General features: G+C 42.3%; 2 protein-coding genes across 3 annotated transcripts in view; one reads left to right on the top strand and one right to left on the bottom strand.

Moving 5' to 3' along the window:
- Positions 1–22,736, top strand: part of LOC134207731 (gamma-aminobutyric acid receptor subunit alpha-6) — a 642,164-nt gene that overhangs the window by 345,685 nt on the left and 273,743 nt on the right. The window lies entirely within an intron of this gene.
- Positions 1–22,736, bottom strand: part of LOC134207728 (gamma-aminobutyric acid receptor subunit beta-like) — a 118,706-nt gene that overhangs the window by 12,650 nt on the left and 83,320 nt on the right. Inside the window, exons 4-5 of the mRNA XM_062683576.1 lie at positions 15,849–15,916; positions 15,260–15,677 (exon numbers count right to left, since the gene is read on the bottom strand). Coding sequence (XP_062539560.1) covers positions 15,260–15,677; positions 15,849–15,916 — 486 coding nt within the window. The remainder of the gene's footprint in view (positions 1–15,259; positions 15,678–15,848; positions 15,917–22,736) is intronic.

The following is a 22,736-nucleotide window of genomic DNA, read 5'->3' as shown; positions in this document are numbered from 1 at the left end:
ATGAAGCAGAAGTCGTTAGCTGTGAAGGCCAGCTACGGCTCCGACCAATCGTCTGGGGGACGCTGTATGGTTTGTAAGGAGAACCATCCACTTTATCAGTGTTCTTCTTTTCAACGGTTGTCGGTGCGAGGGAGGGAGGCGGTATTGAGATCAAACTCCCTGTGTAGGAATTGCTCCCGGCCGGGTCACATAGCGAGAAATTGCCCGTCTAAATATTTCTGCCGCAGCTGTAAAGGTCGTCACAACACATTGGTGTGCTTCAAATCTGGGAAGGATGGATCAGCGAAGGTCGCTGCTGCTACGGAACGAAACAATTCTCCTCCTCCGGATGCTGGCGAGCATTCGGGTTCGACATCCGCCCAGATGGTGAACGTGGTCGCCACCGATTCGACAATATCTGGTGCATCTCAGCAGTTCTCGTACCATGTACTTCTAGCCACGACGGTCGTTATCGTGGAAGATGACGAGGGTAGCCGGTTTCCGGCTCGTGCGTTGCTGGACTCCCGCTCTGAAAGCAATTTCATCGCAGAACGGTTGTGCCAACGACTGAGGACGCGTCGAGAAAAGGTGGACATCTCGGTCCTTGGTATAGGTCAAGCAGCTTCAAAGGTGAAGCACAGGATTCAAGCAATTGTTTGCTCAAGAGTCACGGATTTCTCTCAGAACGTGAATTTCCTGGTTCTGCTGAAGGTAACTGCGGATTTACCAACGGCGAAGGTCAACATGAACGGATGGAAGATGCCTGACGGGATTAGTTTAGCGGATCCAGCTTTTCTCAGCCCCAGTGCGGTGGACATGGTGTTGGGCATCGAGTTCTTTTTTGACTTCTTCGAATCTGGTCGAAGAATTTCCATCGGAAACCAAATGCCGACATTCAATGAGTCGGTTTTCGGATGGGTGGTGTGCGGAGGTCAAACAAAACCCACGGAGAGTCTACATGTTGCCTGTAGCATGACTACTTCAGCAACTTTGGAAAAGTTGATTGCATGGTTTTTGGCTTGCGAAGAGGTTGGTACTTCGAAGATTCTTTTCACCGAGGAGCAAAGGTGTGAAGAATTGTTCCAGCAGTCGATTCACAGGGAATCCGACGGTCGGTATACTGTTTCGTTGCCGAAGGATGAGGACGTCGTTTCAAGGATTGGCGAATCACGGGACATCGCCTACCGGCGTTTTCTAGGCACGGAGCGCAGGTTAGCCAGGGATGCTAATTTACGACAACAGTATCACCAATTTATGGCGGAATACATACAGCTGGAGCACATGACCAAGGTGAAGGATACAACAGAGTCCGAGAAACGTTGTTTTCTACCACACCATCCCGTCATCAAAGAAGCCAGCACCACCACGAAGGTTCGTGTGGTCTTTGATGCGTCGTGCAAAACGTCGTCAGGTGTATCGCTGAACGATGCTTTGCTGGTGGGTCCAATCGTCCAAGAAGACCTTCGATCGATCATGCTTCGAAGTCGCATGAAGCAAATAATGCTGGTGGCCGACGTGGAGAAGATGTTTCGGCAAATCTTTATTCATCCGGAGGATCGACATCTTCAATGTATACTTTGGCGTTTCGACACCGGTGCAGCTGTTGACGTGTATAAGCTTAATACTGTCACCTACGGGACAAAACCTGCTCCGTTCCTAGCGACACGCACTTTCAATCGGCTGGCAACTGATGAAAAGCTGCAGTACCCGCAGGCTGCCAGAGCAGTTACTGAAGATACGTACATGGACGACGTTATCACAGGAGCGGATACAATTGAAGCAGCGAGCGAACTTCGGAAGCAGTTAGAGGATATGACTTCTAAGGGAGGACTTTGGTTGAGGAAATGGGCTTCCAACAAACTGGAAGTACTGGAGGGAGTTGCCAAGGACAATTTGGCAATTCAGCTATCGGAAGGGATTAACCTGGACCCTGATCCGACCGTCAAAACACTCGGACTGACATGGATGCCGAATAGCGATCAACTGCGATTCCAATTCGACATTCCATCGTGTCCTATTACCTCACAACTGTCAAAACGGCAAGTGCTGTCGGTGATTGCGTCTCTATTCGACCCGTTGGGACTAATAGGCGCAGTAATTACCACAGCTAAGGCAATAATGCAGCTTTTATGGAAGATCAAGGATAAAAACAATCAGGCATTGGATTGGGATCAGCCGTCTCCTTCGACGGTGGGTGAGTTGTGGAGAGCCTATTACGACCAACTTCCCATATTGAACGACCTTCATATCGATCGGTGTGACACAGTCCATCCCAAGACTAGAACTTTGCGGAGCACTGTTGACAGCAGAACTGTACAACAAAATTCGAGAATCCATCAAGATTCCAGCTCGAGCGTTTTTCTGGTCTGATTTCACCTGTGTATTGCGTTGGATCCAAGCATCACCGAATGTGTGGAATACGTTCGTGGCAAATCGTGTTGCGAAAATCCAGTCTATAACTAATTCGTCACAGTATTATTGTACATCGCTGCATGAAGTGTTTCCGGTCTAAACCTTCACCAATTCAGCAGTTTATGGGTGAGCTGCCACCTTCTCGAGTAAGAGTATCTAGGCCATTCTCTCAAACCGGAGTGGACTATTTTGGGCCACTGTACATCAGACTAGCACCCCGCAAACCGACTGTTAAAGTGTATGCAGCGATATTTGTTTGTCTCTGCACCAAGGCAGTGCACTTAGAGCTGGTGACAGATCTTACAACAGAACGTTTCCTGCAAGCTCTTCGTCGTTTTATTGCCAGGAGAGGAAACTGCAAGGACATATTTTCCGACAATGGAACCAATTTCGTCGGCGCGAGGAATAAAATGATGGATTTCCTAAAACTGTTAAGAAGCCCTAATCACCGTAAAAGGGTTACCAAAATGTGTAATGAGGAAGGAATCGGTTGGCATTTTAGCCCACCCAACTCTCCCCATTTCGGAGGGCTATGGGAAGCGGCTGTTCGTTCAGCAAAAAGCCATTTGCTCAAGGTCATGGGTGAAACATCTCCTTCGGCAGAGGATTTAAACACGCCTTTGGTACAAGCTAAAGGATGCTTGAATTCACGCCCCCTCACGTCATGTCATGTCAGACGATCCGAATGATTTGGAGTCTTTGACACCGGCTCTTTTTTTTATTGGAACTTCCCTGCAAGCGCTTTCGGAACAAAATCTTGAATCCGTTGCTATGAATCGCCTGGATCGTTATCAGCTTATTCAAAGAAAGTTACAAGATTTCTGGAAGCGTTGGCGTAGAGAGTATTTATGTCAACTTCAAGGGAGGACCAAGCGCTGGAAACGTCCTCACGGTGCGCCGGTAGACCGTTATTATAAAATAAAAATGTCCATCAAAACCAAGTACAGGGCTCGATTTCTGTGCTAATCCTGCACCTCTGGACCAATTTTTAAAAAAATCCCTAGGAGGAATTTCGAGAAATCTTGATTTGAAATTTTTAATTAAAAAATTTCGAAAGAATTTATATTTTAATTCAATCCAGTATTTTGCGCTTGATAATGGCGGCGTGAGTTCCTCTCAATATGACATTCAAGAGGTAGAAAACATTGGAACTCATCAAGTATGCCTTGCTTGAATGAATATTCTTGTTATCAACAAACAAATGTCAACTATTTTCCGAAACTATTATCAGAAACAGAGAAATTAGTTCTATTTCTCTATTTGTTGTTTCATTATTCTTAATGCTTTATATATTTTAGGTTACTGGAAAGTTGCATGCTACGCTTTTACCGATTAATTGGAAAAAGAACCATCTATTTTGATATACGGTTTAAAAGGGATGAGCTGACGCTTTGACGAGATAGTCGAGATGGTTGGTAAATTTTGAATTCACATAGTTCAAGTTTCAACCTTGGCCAGTTAATATAAAAAGAAGGTTGTTAACCAATTGTGAAGCTTTTCGTATGATCAATTCAACCCTTCGTGCAAGTATTAGTATAATAAAAAATCTCACAGCTTGAGGTAGTTATAGTTGGTAAAGTGTAATTAAATTTGTATGCATTTGATGAAGGAAATTCAAAAGGAGACATAATTACCTCTTAATCAATGAACATTTCAATTGATAAAAAGTTTGAATAATTAGATAAACATAAATTATTAAACAACGCGTTTGACTTGAATGTATAGGAGGAACATCAATTAGGTACTTGATACACAAGTCGGTGTATTTCCGGCACAGCCAAAAAAAGTCTGTTTGTGTGTACTCCAAGATTTGGAATGTGACTCTTCAAAACCAAACTTGACAAATTAATTATTTTAAAAGTCATGTTAAAGTGCACTGGGCTATAACCGAATATGTGCACTTCTCTGTTTCCTCATATCCAGTTGCAACTATGAGTAGAAGCTGAAGCCGATAATTTTCTTCTATTGCATTCCTAATTTGTATGTTTTTTCAGCTAGGTTCGTCAATCAATCCTTACATTACAAACTCGCCTGGAATATATGAATGATTAATAATACTATGTTTTAATAAAATAAATCAAAAGTAAATCATATGATAAATATCCAACCACTACGGAAGATAGTTGACATTAGTTTATTTACTTTTTTTTCATTCAGTCAAGGCATACTTGATGAGTTCCAATGTTTTCTACCTCTTGAATGTCAAAATAAGGGGAACTCACGCCGCCATTACCGAGCGCAAAAGACTGGATGATATCCCCAAAATACCTTCAAAGCCGTCCAAAAAGTGGTCCAAGTTGTTTTCAACCAGTTTGCATTTGTTGCCTTTATTACAATTATAAAATTTTACAATTGATTAAGCTCACCAAACCAAGATGAATACACCACTAGGTGTTACAATCTGCCAAATTCACGATTCAGCCATCTTGGATTTTAGTATGGGAGAGCCAGCCGGTTTGTTTATGTTTTGCACCGAAAATGAATTTTTCACCCCCGCCTTCTTCTCGTCCATAAATTGAGCACATTGAAACACCTAGCTGTGTATTCATCTTGCACCAAACTGACTTAGGTATGTTTTTTGTATGTCTTGAAACCGTCTATCTTCAAGAGTGCTACATTTCGTTCAGAACCATTCATGAATTCACGTTCAGGCTACAGATTTTTTGTTGAATGCCATTCAGATTAAAGTCTGTATTTTTTTATTGTATTCACAAATGTATTCGAGCATCAGAAGTAAAGATTGGAGTACGGAAGAAATTGAGAAAAAACCAACAGCTTAAAGATTTGTTTAAAGTAGTGTAGTTGTTTAGCATTATAAAACAGGTTAGATCTTCGTCAGATGCTGTAACAATTGAATTGACGGAGATTTATCAAATTCTGAGATTTCCCCGCAAAAGAATCATTGGACTGGTAATGACTCCAAAGATGGCGGTAAGGAAAAGCTACGATTTTCAAGAATGAGCTCGGCACATAGAATGAGATCTCGAGAGCCAAGGAAAACATCAAATGCACAAGAGAAAGAAAGATTTTTACAAGCTTTGTGCATATTCTTTTGGGTTTTCGGTTACAACGAAGATATTGCGGATCTTTTCAAAATTTTCCATTTTGCGGATTCCGCAAAGTTCTTCCGCAGCTGTCAAAGTTCTTCCGCAAGCTTGCAAATCTCTAATACACTGAAACAAAATCCTGGTACTTGAAGTTGTCGTCGTAGAATGCCATGCCAAACAGCAGAGAAAAAGTATGAAGTGACAGCTGCGGTAGTTTAAACATTGAACCGGAAAGAGGAAAGTTTTCTCTGGAACAGCAATAAAATATTCAATTTTAAACTTTTAAAAACACTTTAATAAAGAAACAAAATGAACCTTTGCTTATCTCCGCCACTACACCACATCTAGTTCGGAATTGTTTTAAGCTGCTCGAGAAGCGCCATGTTGAGTAAATTTATGGGATAACAAAGTACAAATGAGGCATCAACAAATTGCATAGAGTTCACTGGAATCCCGACCTTTCGGATTACGTCACGGTAAGTTACTCTGCTTAAACATTAACAATTTTCTAATTAATATTTCAATCAGCAAGTTCTGAATGATTTCAAAAAAGTGTACGCAAGATACAGCTCTTTGAAACTCGAGCATGGTTTTGAGGAAGCAATTGATGGTTTTGCTAGCAGCTGGAAAAAGTCGCAGCTTCCATTCACATCAAAGTACCATATCTTGAATTATCATGTTTCTGAGTTCTGTAGATGTACCGGAATAGGTCTTGGCTTACATATCAAACATGCTTTTTCTAGTCCGTTGATTAGAACTTTGACGAGATTTGGCAGCAAAGATCGGTTAATAAGTGCTGTAATCGAGTATAACAGCTTCTAACTACTATTATTCTACACGAACTCTGGTCTTACTGCTCCCCATTATGAACATAAACACTAAATTAAAATTAATTTTTACTTCTCATTCTATTAAACTTGGAAAGCAACACTTATACTTAACTCGAGCAAGTTAGCCATACAAAAACATACTTAAGATAAGATAAGTCAGTTGTTAATATTTATGGTTCTAATAACGGCAACGGGTGCTTAGGGCCATCTTTGACGTTGTGCAAGAGAATGGTGCTGTGGCGGCGAAGGATGAAACAAGAGCTCGCCCAGCTCTACGGCAAACCCAGTACCCAGGTAGCTAAAGCTGGAAGGGTACGATGGGCAGGGCATGCTTCAAGAATGCCGGACAGCAACCCTGCACAGCTGTTGGTTACTTCCGACCCGGCAGGTATAAGAAGAATTGAAGGACATCTATCTAGGTGGATTAATCAGGGTTTTTGTTGATATTTTTGGATTCTTATATGGATTTTTTTTGAAATTTCCTAATTAAAAACTTCAAATCAAGATTTCTCGAGATTCCTCCTAGGGATTTTTTTAAAAATTGGTCCAGAGGTGCAGAATTCCCACAGGAATCGAGCCCTGTGCTTGGTTTTGATGGACATTTTTATTTTATAATAACGGTCTACCGGGGCACCGTGTTCCTGTTAATGTCGAGGAAGAAACGTTAGTTATTATTCGCGATGAGAATGTAGCACCTATGAAATGGAGGATGGGAAGGATTTTCAAGCTTCACCCAGGCGCTGATGAAGTTGTCCGTGTGGTTACGCTGATAACGGTGAATGGATTCATGAAACGTGCCGTGGAAAAGTTATGTTTTTTGCCGATCGAGAATGAACAGCAGCTTAATTCAACAAAAACTCCTTAACCCTATTCCTCTCTTGTTCCTTTCGAAGAGGATTTTATTTTATTTTCAGGAATTCGTAATTTCTGGGTGGGTGAGGATGTCTAGGAGTGATATCACACCTCAGCTATTACAACCCTGGTTTCCACACTCGAGTCTGCAGTTAATATAGCAGTAAGGCTGCATCAACCATCGTCTAGTAAGTCGTCCATCAGTAAAGATATAAACAAGGCGCCGACGCATCGGTAGCAGTGAACGATGATGTGGAGCAATAACTTGTTGGTCAGAGCTGTTGAGCATAGGAGTTTACCTGAGCGGGAATTGGTGATTATCTCTCCTGTCTCCTGCAATTAGTGACGTCATCTGTATATCTTGGACAGTGGTGAATACAGGAAACGAGAGGATTACTCGCAGGACCGACGGATTAAATCATCGCATAGAGCAATCCGGGTTTTGATCTGGACATCGGAAGAGACAGAGTTAGTTACCTCTTGACCGGTCTGCAATATACATGGGCAACGGGAGTCCACGCGGTTAGAATTTTAATGTGTTAGCTTTAGTTGCTCGATGTTAGTCTGTAAGTGAAAATAAATGTAGTCTGCAAGTTTCGTGTTTGTGATCAGGGAAAATGTGATTCGTGTTCGATTTAACGGAAGAAGATCTCGGTGTGAAAAGGAAGTATCCCGAAATTGGACTAGTATCCCTGTTCGAGCCGCAATTGGGATAGTTTGATTGAACCGTATCGACCTAGCTCAAGGTCAAACATATCGTCGAGTGTTGGAGAAGCAATCTATGGAGCTGTCGAAGTGAAACTTTGTTCCCCAACAATCACCTTAAAGGCCTTTGCGCGACCTCTAAACTTCAATATTTTGGCCTAAAATTCTGAGGCTACTCTTTTTTTGCCATAAAAAATCGTTTAAGCACACGAATTCCTGGTTTCGGAAACATTTGAAAAATAAGCCGCACCCTACTGTACAATGAGATCACGGCATTGGTTAATGAACTACAGGGGTTAGACAAAAAGGTTAAGATAGGTAAAAATAAGTCGAAATTCAAATCAGCATAACTTTGCGTATAATAATCCGATTTTGATAAAACCAGGACCATCAGAAGCGGACACTCTTCTAGTATACTGTCCCTCTGCAAAACCTGAGATTGGTCCTTGGCCACCGGAAATGTTTCGGGTTTTCCGAGGGTATGTTCAAGATGCATTTTTTCCACTGCTTGTCATTTTTTGTGACGTTAACTTTCATCATGTTTTATGCTTTCTCCGAAAACTAGAACTAATATGCCGGCCAATGGTGGCTGTAGATCAAGAATACATCTAAACTACACAGAGATACGGCCATTTCCGTAAAAACGGTAACGGTAACGGAAATGATAACAGATCGGAATAATGCAAATATGAGTATCTGACTTCATGGATTTGCGAAACGATGATTACAGAAACATTTCCAGAATGATAGTGTCTACTGCCACCCTTATAGCAAGTTCCATGGGCCTTCCAGGAGGGGCCGGTTTTGGCACCATCTGGAACCATGCATATATGGGTGTCAAAATTCATGTTTTCCCAAGACGATGAATATAAGATCTTTTAGAGATATATTTTGAGGACTGTGAGACTCTTTGGCCAATTTGTAACAGGTTTCAGAAGTTCTGCGAAATTGACATTCGTTTAGGGTGTATGGTCAATCCCGTATCGTTTTCACGAAAATGGCCATATCTCTGCGTATACCTATCGGATTTTTGATCTGCAGCCAGCATTGGTCAGCATATTAGTTCTTGTTTCTGGGGAAAACATAAAACATGATGGCAGTAAACGTCATATAAAATGACAAGCAGCAGAAAAAATGCATTTTTAACATACCCTCGGAAAACCCGGAACACCACCGGTGGCCAAGGGCCAATTAAAGGTTTCGCATAGGGCCAGTATACTAGAAGAGTTTCCGCGTCCGATGGTCCCAGTTTGATCAAAATCGGATCATTCTACGCAAAGTTATGCTGATTTGAACTTCGACATTTTTTTGCTTATCTCAACCTTTTTTTCTAACCCCTGTATTTGGCACTTTATTTTAGATAGTCGAGTAGGTATGATCTGGTATGACTCAGGCTTCGGAATTCTCACTCATATGAATAAAAACCTGCGATTAATCCATTAAGTGAGTGTGATTTTTCATGGTCCCCCTGTGAGGAAGTATTCTCACACAACATTTTTATCCGGATAGAATGGTGGGTGATAAATTCGTGAGCCCCGGATCGCTGGATAATATTAATTTTAATCCACAAATTTTCCTTCTCGTCGCCTCACCAGATAAATTTTACAAGCATATTTACAAAAAGACCGCAACGGGATTCAAACCCAAAACAATTTTAAAATGTTCAGAACGTCCACTAAAACCACGCCACCACATGAATTGATTGAAAGCGAGGGGAAAAACTACTGTATTGAACCTTCTGCTTATCGTGGCGCATCGTCAGATTCAATCAGCTTGGAGAGGCAAAGTAAGCAGCATTTTTTTTTAACTAATTTTATTTGCTAATTATCTAATACATGCATTCATCTCTTAGACTAGGTGTTCCGTGTTTTCTTAACACTATCATCCTTATTTGCTATGTCATATTTTTAGTTATTATTAATACATTTCAATTGCCTCTGGGGAATTTTTCCATTTTTGCAAGTAAGTAGAGAAAATATCCAAACTTTTTTGCAATCTACTACAAATGACACGAAGGCTTCGCCCTTTGGCTGAAAGGCCCGTGTCATCTGCAAACAAAGATTTTTAACACCCTGGTGGTAAATCAGGTAAGTCAGAAGTAAAAATGTTATACAATATGGGCCCCAGTATGCTGCCTTGGGGGACACCTGCCCTTACAGGTAATCTATCAGATTTAGAATTCTGATAGTTTACCTGCAATGAGCGGTCTGATAAATAATTTTGGATCAGTTTAATAATGTACAGAGGAAAATACCCGTAATGCTGGGTAGATACCTCTTCGTGGTGTGTTACGGGGTAAGTTCTACCGTGGTCACATTGCCAGCTACAGGCACATCCTGACCCAACGAATACCTTCCCAACATCCAACTCCGTGGTAATTATTTCTTCTCTCCCTAGTAACGGTACAGATAAGCGTGGCCAGGAATAGTAATTCTAATGCTTTTGTCATTTTTGCCATAGATTGAAATTAAGGAATACACCCACCTTGATTTCTGATAGCAATCTGGACAGAGATTTCAAATGAAACATGAGTATCACTAGTTTCCAGTCCACGAAATATACCGTAGCAATGCCATGCTTTCGTATTTTCATATATTCATATTACATTTATTTTCCATATTTCATTATACTTATATACATTATACTTCAATATTTTTCATATTCCGTTAGGGGCCGTACACTTATTACGTAAGCAATTTTTCTGGGTTTTTCGTAAGATTTTTGTTTTTGTAAGATTTTTTCCATACAAAAGATTTTTGATTTCTATGGCGCGTAAGATATTGACAGACCCCCCTCCCCCCAAAAGTGCTTACGTAATATGTGTACGGCCCCTTATATTTATTTTTCATATTTTTACATTTTATTTTTTAAATTTCCATATTTTTATAATTTCATATTTTTACATTTCAATATTTTTTTTATTTACGTATTTAATACTTTCCTAATTTTACACTTCCATATTTAATATTTAATGTTTTAATATTTTTAGACTATTATATTTCATGATTTTGTATTTTCGTATTTATATAATTTCATGTTATTACATTTTCATATTACGTATAATATTTTTATATTGTCATATTTTCCATATTTTCATATTTTTCCTATTTTTATACATATATCACATTATATGATGATTTTATATTTTTATATTTTCATGCTTTCACATTTTTATACCTGTATATGTTCATATTTTTATACTTTCGTATTTTTAAATTTCAAATTCTTTGTATTTTCATATATGTGTATTTTCTTTTTTCATGCTATCACATTTTCATATTGTTATAATTTCTAATATTTAATTTTCATATTTTTTTTGTCTTTCTTTATATATTTATACTTTCATGTTGTTATAATTTAATTTGCATATTTTTATATTTCTATATTTTCAGGTTTCCGTTTTCATATTTTTGTATTTTTATATTTTTATGTTTTAATTTTGTATATGTACTTTAATGTTTCTATGTTATATATTTTTGTGTTTCAATATTTTTATATTATCTTATTTTCAGATCTTCATATTGTCATATTTTCAAAATTTTATACTTTAACATCAATTACAAGATACAAAAATATGAGTGCATAGGGGCATGGAGGCGTGCGATTGTGTGAATATTGAAAATTTTAAAATATAAAATTTTCAATATTTTCATATTCTCATGCTTTTATGCTTTTGTGTACTCATATTTTTGTATCTTCATTTTTGAATTTCTGGTTTTCATATTTTTTTATTTTCATATAGCAATTTTTATTCTTTTATAACAGTATATTTTTATGTTTCTTATTTTCATATTATAAAATTTTCATAATTTCATGTTTTTTATTTTTATATTATAGTTTTATGTACCTTCATATGTTCATGATTTAACATATTCATAGCCCACTACAAAACATACCAGAAATGAAAGCTTCACAACCTGCCATGAAACATTTATACAGACGACGTCCTGGCACATAACCTGCTATCTGATACTCATAACTAAAAAAATCTATATAATTTCCAGCTTCTTCTACAAGAGATGTACATCCCGAGTTAACTTCGGCTCCTAGTTGATGTTATATTCTACAAATATATATAAAATTTGATATAATTTCTTATCATAATGTTATTCATTTCACTACATATTTATATACAACTACCAAAATAAGAACTTAAAAAGAACGCGGTGCGTATGGTACGGTATGTCCACGCATCCTTCAACCCCTGTAGATTCGTGATATGTATCATGTTGAAGTGAATACTTGAACATGATACATCTCTAAGAATCATCTCTGCGGCAAACACAACGCAGTGGGCCTGGCCGCTTTGAAGTTTATGTCATACCACTGGTATGCTGTGAGCCTCAATATTGACAAGAAAAATTATTGGGCGTCATCTAACTCAATGATTTTCCAGGATGCTTTCTTTGTACTGGCTGCGTTTGTGTTCGATTAGATTAGATTAGATTAGATTAGTTTAATAATGTACAGAGGAAAATTAAAATTCATCAATTTTACAATCAAACCTTCATGCCAAACACTGTCAAATGCTTTCTCTATATCAAGAAGAGCAACTCCAGTCGAATATCCTTCAAATTTGTTGAGCCGAATTAAATTCGTAACTCTTAATAACTGATGAGTGGTTGAATGCCCATGGCGAAAACCAAATTGCTCATCAGCAAAAATAGAATTGTCATTAATATGAACCATCATTCTATTTAAAATAATCTTTTCAAACAGTTTGCTTATTGAAGAAAGCGATAACGATAACTAGGCGATAACTAGAAGCCTCAGCTGGATTTTTGTCCGGCTTCAAAATTGGAACAACTTTGGTGTTTTTCCATTTATCTGGCCAATTGAAAACATTTGTTTAATAAATTAATCAAAAAGGATAAAGAGCTCTCAGGAAGTTTTTTGATAAGTATGTAGAAAATACCATCAATACCGGGGCTTTCATATTTTTAAATTTTCTAGTAATAGATCTCACTTCATCCAAATTAGTTCCCAACGAAAGGTCATAAACATTTTCTTGATTGAGAATGTCTTCGAAGCTTCGTGTAACCTGATCCTCAATTGGACTAGTGAGACCTAGACTAAAATTATGGGCACTCTCGGACTGCTGAGCAAGTTTTTGAGCCTTTTCGCCACTTGTTAATAACATTTTATTTTCCTCTGGAATTAGCTTTTGAGGGTTTTCAAGAATTTTCGTTAATTTCCAAAGGGTTTCGAAATGGGATCCAACTTCGAGACATTATTCTCAAAGTTGGTATTTCTCAGAATAGCGAAACGTTTTTTAATTTCATTTCGCAAATCTCGCCAAATAACTTTCAACGCGAGAGGAATATCAACATAAAAATTCCTATCGATATACGTTTTACATAAATCCCAATGATAATTAAAAGTAGAGCTGATTGGACTATTAATGGTTTCTTGTGAGATTTAAAACGTCACAGGAAGGTGGTCAGAGCCAAAGTTAGCATGAGTTACCAATTGGCCACACGGCCACAGTCCGAAGAAGGCCTTAAATATAGAAAATGGAAACTAAAATAGAAGGATTTCGACTGGAAGAAAAACAAGTTGGTCCATTGGGATACAAAATACACTTAATTTACTAAATCACAAAGTTTTACACTCATTTTTTGCAATGTTTTGCTTCGGTTAATCGCACATGAGAAATAACAAAAATTAGAGACACAAACAAATTTTTACGACATTTTTTTGTTTGCTCGCAACAAGAAACTATACGGGCTGTCCATATACCACGTGGACAGGTTTTGATCAGTCTAAGACCCCCTCCCCCAGGACAGCCCCATATGCGTGTGCTCGCTTCGGTATTGTCTCTAATTATGTGCGCTGTCAAACTACAACTTTAACACTGCTCAGATTTGTCGTATCTGTGATACGGCAGAATTTATGCAGGCTGACCGACAACCGGAGACACTACCCTATACTAAATGGCTAAAAGGAGTGAAACACTGTTGACTAGCGTTAAATAACTATTTCCTCAGTCGACAATTGTCTCTCGCGCGTGATAGACGTTTCCCCGCACAGTTAACGTAGTTAACCTACCAAATTTCGTGTATCTTGTGACGGAAATACAGTGTCATTCAGCGAAATATGTCGCACAGGAAGAACACCATTGTTGTGGACTTCAGTATCCTCCCGAGACGCCCTCCTTTGGCCCAGGTAAAGCAGTTTTTGGCCCAGGTAAAGCAGTTTCTTGAGGTAAAGCAGTTTCAAACTCAACATGGCTGATGTGAAAAGCATCCAACTGCACAACCTCAATGACTGTGTGTTTGTTGAAATGAACAGCGCAGGCGTAGCCGCACGACTACAGAAGGAACATCACCTCAAACACTCGTTTCACCGTCTCGGCGTATTCTACCATATTCCAGCATACGTCGATGGTCCCACCACTACATTGAGGATTCACGATCTTCCTCCGAGTATACCGAATGAAACCATATCTGACTGCCTGAAGCAATATGGTAAAGTTATCTCCGTACAGAACGAGACATGGAAGAACTTTTTTCCGGGAGTACCAAATGGTGTAAGAGTGGTGCGAATGATACTTAAAAAAGCAATACCATCTCGTATCGTTATCGATGACGAGCCCACGCTTGTAACTGGACAAAAACAAAACCAATCGCAAACGAGTCCTCCAGCAGCGGCGGTTTCAAATTCTTCAACATCATCCAACAAACAACACAATAGCGGCTCTCAACCGATGCAAGCCGACGCAAGCGAAAGCGAAGACGACGACTATGAGGACGACGATAAAAACAACAACGACAGTGACGGTGAGGGTGACGAACCAATTGATAACGGCAAGGAGTCCGGTACTGGAGCCAGCGCGAAGAGGCGATTGTCTACTGCATCGGCAACAACAAGCGATATTCAAGACGAAAATATTCCAAAGTGATCGTGCGGTGATGTTATTGCTTATGATGCTGGAGATAGTGGAAAAAATGTCATTCGGACTGGAAAGTGTACAACACACGATCCAAGAAAAAATAATTAATTTTATTCAGAATGTCTTGTATTTTATTATTGTGAAATATTATCTCATGAGATGAGCCAGCCGCGGGCTGAAAAACTCAAAAATAAAGACAAAAAAAAAACTATTTCCAGATAAATACAAAGAAGTGTTGACTCATCCTTGATCGAATGGTCCAAGAAATTGGAAATCCTTCGAGAAACGGTTGAGATAAAAACGTTCAAAGTCTATCATATTTTTGTGACGATCTACGATTTTCGCAATCGCGTACCCCAATATATAAAAGACCTACGCAAAAAATCTTCTCTTCACCAAAAAATTCATAAAAATATCGCACTAGAATGGAACCTCGCCTCGTTGCTAATAGTAATTTTGTCATCTTTTATGCTATAGAAAAGTCCGTGTCCAAAGGGTTAAAATATTCCCCACCCAACACAACATCTCAACCACAAACTCACAGCTCTCAATCTCCACGGTGCAGTTCTGCGAGTCCAGCGGGTAGTAATGCAGGTCCATCATACAGGCGAGCGTCGTCGTGAACCGCATCCCATAGGTGACGGACCCATCGCCGGCCAGCCGCACCAGCTTGTTCCGCTCGGTGACATCGTGCAGGAAGCTGTTCTTGTCGTTGGCGAAGAACGTATCCGGGACCCAGATCTTTTCGGCAAAGTCCCCCGACAGCGTGATGACGTCGTTTGCGCCGTCATCCTCAATCATGATGTCGCCGTTCTGGTCGTACTGGCGGCTGCCGATTGCTGTCCCACCGGACGCCGCCGACCCGGACTCCGGCACTTCCGGGCCCCATATCGAGTACGCGTTGAACGCTAACCGTTCGTCCTTCCAGTACTGATTTAGGTACATCGTTATCGTGTAGTCCTGAAAATAACCATCAATAAACAATTGCCCGTGATGGAGAGGCGTGGATGGGCGAGCGCCAAAACCGATGTGAATTGTTGATGGAAACGATGGATTGATTGGATGAGTAATGACGATTTGATGGTCGGTTTCAGTGGATAAATCAATCGATTAGTAACTGTGAGCACTTACCATGTTTACTTCGGAAATTGCATCGAAACTAGCTATCGTTAGATCCATTCCTACGTGTAGTGGGTCACCTGTGGAAATAAAATTTTGATAAATTAAAAATAGAGTGATTCCTTGTTACTCTTTGTTTATAATCAATTATCAATGACGAATTTATGTTTTTTTAGTAATGTTTAGAAAAATTCAAAAAATTCCTTAAGCAATGATTATCTAGAGGTTGAAATTAAACAATTTTAGCGTTACATAATAACCGGATCTACCCCAAAAACCGACTGGCAGAGTATTTTTGAATGCAGCATGAGCTGCGTCACCGTACCCAACCAGCACTGTGTCTAAGCGTGATTAGTCGCTTGTCTGTTCCTGATTGGTCATAGGCAAATTGGTTTGACCTCAGTGGCCGCACCATGACCAAACCCGTCGAAACATGCCCGACAAGACAGCTGATGGACGTTGGACACAAGCCCTCTGTGACGCCACCACCGACATCACATTGTCACAATTACGCTCGGGCACTTGACACGAGAGCCTAACCCTGACCTAACCCACCAACAACGACGGAAGTGAGGCGGAAGAGGTTTTTCCGTAGTTTGATTGGTTTGCGGTTTTTGGCACCGACATACTCTTGAGAATTAGCTACCTCCGATTCGGAGCAGTTCTTCCCATTTTCTGATTATCCCCGCACTGTGAGGGCGGTAGAACGGCAGCATCTCGTTAAATGAATTAAAATGGCACACGCCGTACTGCGAACCACTTCCGGTTGGGAAAATTTCTCAGTAATTGCCGTACGAAATCTACCGGCTGCTTCAGAGCCAGTGTTAATGATTGTACCAGTATAATATCTGGGCAGCACTTTCGTTTTAATCTTTCATGCAACGGTGCTCGTGACAAGCGTTGCAGATTGAAGGTGCAACCGGCAATATTTAAATTTAATTGGAAAAGTTTCACTCACTACACGGGTGTTCCTGATCCCTTCGTTTAGCTAACTTCGTTTGGATAGCGTTTGGTTTATTATAATTGGAGTGTGCAATTTTTTCTGTATTTGCGATATAAATTATGGTACACGTCATTCTATCTCTGGAATTCCTGATTTATTTTACACGTTTAAATGCCTGTCATAAGATTTTAGTGCTTTAGTACCTTTGAATGATTCGAGAGCAAACATTAATATGATTTATTTTCAGCGTTCAGTAGCGCTTAGTAATGGTGGCGTGAGTTTCATCAACATTGCTATACATTCAAGCAGCAGAAAAATATTTTTGAATTTTGATTAGCGACAGCGTGGCTATTTTTATTCTGAGACCTGTTGCTGAGACGGTTTCGATTTGTCATTGAAGCAGTTCATTTTGGTCAGCCCCGTGGCAAGAGATGCTTCTCAGCGTAGCGAACATCTTCATGAATATTTCCAGCATACATTTTGAAAAGTACTTCTCCCGAATCGTGCCTTTACAAGCAAATGGATTTTATTTAAAATATTGTTGGCTACACTTGTTCAATTTGGTCAAAAATAATACCAGTTATTATGGGCATGTAAATATAATCCCAAAACATCTTTCAGCACACCATTTATTTCATTTCATTTTCACTAATGAATGTTGTTCGATTTGCATCCCCGAACCATTTCAACTGTGATGCTCGTCACAGTATAAACAATAATAATATCTTTTGTTTGATTCGGAGTGGGAGAACAAGCTACGAAATATGATTTCTTGTAGCGTTTGATTTCACCTGTAGATTCCCTCCAATTCGTAAGTTTATTATATTTTATCATCAAATAACATAATCCCCATGGTCAATGATGTAAATCTTGCAAATTATTTTGAAAACAATTTTCAGATTTAACCAAAACAAATAGTAAACAAAACACATGATGTTTATTTTCGTACAATAACAACGGACGGTAATTGAGCTACCGTCCGTGGACATGGTGGCTATTGTCAAACCCCTTGTGATAGTATAGGACGCCAGGGGGGTGATTTTGGTGCATTGTGCTAACATAACTAACTACCTATTTCCATTTTTGCCTTTCTCGTATACTAAGTATACGGTAAAGGCTATATGATCGCTCCAAAAACAAACTTTTAATAGAAGGCCCGGAGACCCATAGTGTTATATACCAATCGACTCAGTTCGACGAATTGAGGTGATGTCTGTGTGTGTGTGTGTGTAGTGTATGTGTGTGTGTGTGTGTGTGTGTGTGTGTGTGTGTGTGTGTGTGTTTTTTTTTTTTTTTTTTTTTTACAAGGGTTAAAGGCCATCAAAAATCTGCGCGACAGACACCTCGAGCATCCACACTATGCTCGAAGGCGAACAGGGATGGGCTCCTCCCGACCTGCTAAAAATGTGCCTCCCGGATAAACCGGGTCCCTTATCTTCCTTGCCTCGATCCCCCCGGGACCACTGGATGCTGCGACTACTTCGGGGGGGGCTGTGCTCATGCACTTCTTCTAAAATTCCGGCCCCTAGCTTAGGCTAGTTCGCCGACTGGCTTGCTGAGATCCACTGCTACATTGTCTCGATCCTCGGCGGTCGTGCCGCAAACTTCCTCACTCGAATCCTCCTGACTTCCCCGGCGTCGAGGGTGGTCCACCAGTTCCGGTGAAGGAAACTTCCGCACTGATGGTGCCCCGACTACCGGCGGCTATCGCAGGGGACGCTTTCGCGCATTGCGCCGACTTCGTCTTCGGGTTGCAGAGGTGGTCCGACAGTTCCGGAGGTGGATAACGTCCGCACTGGCGGTGCCCTACATACCCGAAGCACTTCCTTCTTCTTTCTTCTTTCTTCAGCAGGTTGACTGATCGAGTGCCGAAGTCGGTCCGACGATTCCGGTTGGCAGAAAACTTCCGGTTCACCGGCGCCCCGACGACCACAGGCCAACACTGCTCACTCTCCTGGATTTTCCTCCGAGCCGACGCTTGTTTGCTGGTCCCTTCTCCATCTACGCTGCAGCTCTGACAATATTTGCCTCACGACTCTGCTTACCACATTCCACGTATCTTCATCGTGACACATTCGCTCTGCGATGTTGTCCACGCTTAGGGCAGGCATTCCTCTACGTGCTTCCGCAAACCTCGGACAATCGAATAACACGTGCTCTGGAGTCTCCTCTACGTTGATACACGCCGGGCAGAATGGCAATGACGCATGGCCACATCGGTGCAGATATTGGCGGAAACAACCGTGTCCGGATAGGAACTGAGTGAGGTGAAAGTTCACCTCTCCATGCTCCCTGTTCACCCACGTCGACACATTGGGGATGAGCCGGTGGGTCCACCTTCCATTGTCTGCATTGTCCCACTCCTGCTGCCACTTCACCATTGAGTCCAGTCTCATCGTCTCCCTCACATTTCTGGTACCTCTCCGTTGGTAGCACTCGATATCCTCTGCTAAGGTTATGCAGATTGGAATCATCCCTGCGATAACGCAAACTGCCTCTGACGAAATTGTTCGGTACGCACTCGCCACTCGAATGGCCATTAGACGAAACACGCTATTCAACTTCCTGCGATTACGTTTCGTCTTGAGCGCAGCTCCCCAGGCTGGAACGCCGTACCTAAGTATTGAGGATGATACGGTCGCCAGAAGACGCCTACAGCTGCCTCTCGGTCCGCCAACGTTCGGCATGATCCTAGCAAGCGCACTGACCATCTTTGCCGCCTTCTCGCAGGAATAGTCGACATGGGTGTTGAAATTCAAACGGTCGTCGATCATCACTCCTAGATGTCTCAAAGCCCGCACGGACGGTATGTCGTGCTCTCCGACGATAATCTGCATTCGCTGTATGATTCGGCAGTTGCTGACCAGCATCACTTCCGTTTTGTCGTGAGCAAGCTGCAGCTTGACCCCATTCATCCAGTTTTCAACTGCGTCGGTCGTCTCCGCCACCAGCATATCTACCTCTTCCAGCGACTCTCCGGTTATCGTTAGAACAACATCATCCGCGAATCCGAAGATCTGCACGCCTTTGGGCAACTTCAGCTTTAGCACTCCGTTGTACATAACGTTCCACAGCATTGGGCCAAGTATGGATCCTTGCGGAACACCCGCCGTAACCCTAATCGACTTCTGCCCCGAGTTCGTATCGTAGACCAGAATCCGGTTTTCGAAGTAGCTCTTAAGATTCTACACAAATAGCCAGGAACCCGCATTCCATGCAGCGCTACGGCGATGGCCTCCCAGCTGGCACTGTTGAACGCGTTTTGACGTCAATTGTTACTACGGCGCAGAACCGATTGCCGCACCTCTTTTTCTTGGATGCTTTCTCTGCAACTTCAACGACCGCCTTAATTGCATCCACCGTCGATCTGCCTTTTCGGAATCCAAACTGCTTCTCCAACAAGCCGATCTCACCCTCCGTGAACTGCGTCAGCCTGTTAAGGATAATCCTTTCCAGAAGCTTCCCCAGTGTATCCAGCAGGCATATGGGCCTATACGAAGCTGGACTCCCCAACGGTTTTCCTGGTTTCGGCAGTAACACCAGTTTCTGAATCTTCCACTTATTCGGAAAGTAACCATCTGCTAGGCATTTCTGCAGCACCATCCTGAACAAATCTGGAAACGCCAGTATCGCAGTTTTAAAGCCACGTTTGAATTCCATCCGGACCCGGAGCTTTCTTCTTCTTCAGACCTTTCGCCACTGATGACAGCTCGTCGTTGGAGACTTGCATACCTGCAATGGTGACACGGTCTTCATCTTCGTACGGTGCAGGCGGCCACATCGTAGAATCATGTTGCGGGAAAAGACCGTCCACGATGATCTTCAGCTTGTCCGGACACATCTCCGCTGGCGTCGCTGGACCCTTGATTTTCGTTATTGCCACCCGATAAGCATTGCCCCAAGGATCAGCGTCAGCTTCTTGGCACAACTGCTTGAAGCAGTTGGACTTGCTGACTTTGATCTCCCGTTTGAAAGCCGCTCTAGCTTCCCGGAAAACTATCTTACGTTCTTCTCTTACCGTTTCAGACCTTGCCCTCTGAAAACGTCTCCTGGCCCTGAGACAGGCAGCACGAAGATTGGCAAGAGATTCGTTCCACCAGTAATTTGGGCGTCGGCTGTCTAATGGCTCCAGTTTTCTTGGCATCGACGCATCGCAAGCCCTCGCTAACGTTTCCGTCAGTTCATCTGCTTCCAGATTTATTGCGCCGCTGTCAACTCGAAGTGCTTCGATGAAAAGCTCCTTGTCAAAGTCCTTCGTTTTCCATCTTCGCCCGGTAGTCCTTATCCCTCTCCGCGTCGTCGGTAGCCGTGTTCCAACACTATACCGGATAGCTTGGTGATCACTATGAGTGTAGTCCTCACAAACTCTCCAGTTCATGTTTCTCACCAGCGACGGGCTGCAAAACGTCACGTCAATGATGGACTCCCTGCTGTCTCTGCGAAATGTACTAACGGTACCTTCGTTGCACAGTCTGACTTCCAGCTTTGCAAGCGCCTCCAGCAAACTGTAACCTCTGGCGTTGGTCAGCCTGCTCCCCCAATCCACTGCCCAAGCATTGAAGTCGCCTCCGATGATTGCGGGTTTAAGGCCGATCAGCTTCTCCGTGAGTGCATCCAGCATCCTGTTATACTGCTCTAAAGTCCACCGTGGGGGTGCGTAGCAGCTACACACGAAGATCCCGTTGATTTTGGCGACAACAAAACCTTCGTTAGAGCTGTCTACCACCTCTTGGATAGGGAATCTGCCCATCACTTGAATAGCCGCAATCCCCGTAGCATCCGCCACCCAGTTGCCGTTGTCAGAAGGGATCCGGTACGGCTCAGCAATAATTGCCACGTCGCACATTGCTTCTGTTGTCGACTGCCACAACAGCTGCTGTGCGGTGTCGCAATGATTGAGATTCAACTGGATGATCTCCATTAATCTCGGCCCGCCATCGCCTTCTTGTATGCAGGGCATTGGAAGCCACCCGTCGTATGGTCGTTTCCGTCCTCCGGTTTGCAGAGCAGGCATCGCGGTTGCTTCGTACAGTCCCTAGCAACGTGTCCTTCTTCGCCACATTTTCTACATAGACCGGATCTATCCGGACCTTTGCAGTTTCGCGCCTGGTGTCCAAACGCCATGCATTTGAAGCATCTCTCCATCTCTTTGGTGACCCGCAGAGTGAGTCTCAACGGGCACACCGACCATCCGACTTTCACCTTGCCCACCTCCACCATTTTGTTGGCAGCAACTGCTGGTAATCGTATCGCTGCTACTTGTGTACCACCGTACGCTTTCCTAAGCCGGATCGTCATCTGCACCTCACTCAGCATACATTGTGAGACAAGAGCCTCCCTCAGTTCGTCTTCCGACGTAATCTCGTCCAGGTCTCTGCACTCGACTACTGCTTCCTGTGTAAGAGCTCTTACGTTTGCTTCACTGCCCAAGGAATTGGCAACGAGCTCCCGGAAGGCCGAGCTTTTGATTGTTGGATCTTTCTTCAGCTCGAACAGCAACTCCACTTCTGGGTACGCCTAGTCCTCACTACTTTCTCTCCCAAGTCCTTGAGATCCGGGTTTTCTCTTACTTTCCTTAGGATTGCTGCATACGTCGTCCTGTCGCTCGCTTCGATGATCAGGGCGTCGCCCTTGACCCTCTCCTGAGGAGATCGACGTTTTTCTTTCTTCTTCTGTTCCTTCTTCTTTTCCACAGTCACCTTCTGCTTCTTCCTCTTCTCTCGCTGGCTTTCTACGGTTTGCCATTCACCGTTCTTGGCGCCATCCTTTAGTACGTTAGCACAATCGTGCACGTTCCGCTGCTTCTTCAGGACTTCCTGCTCCCCTGGCGAGTCCCTGCTTCGCTTCTCCGTGCGAGTATTTTGGATGCTCATTGGTGTCTGCTGTGTGTCTGCTGCATGCTCCGCTCCCTCTCTCAGTGTTTTTTCAGCTGCCTCAGCTCTTTTTTGAGCGCGTTC

The sequence above is a fragment of the Armigeres subalbatus genome, chromosome 1 (assembly GCF_024139115.2).
Source record: "Armigeres subalbatus isolate Guangzhou_Male chromosome 1, GZ_Asu_2, whole genome shotgun sequence".
Taxonomy (NCBI): domain Eukaryota; kingdom Metazoa; phylum Arthropoda; class Insecta; order Diptera; family Culicidae; genus Armigeres; species Armigeres subalbatus.
The sequence above is the reverse complement of the archived record's forward strand: the minus strand, read 5'-3'. Positions and strand labels throughout refer to the sequence as shown.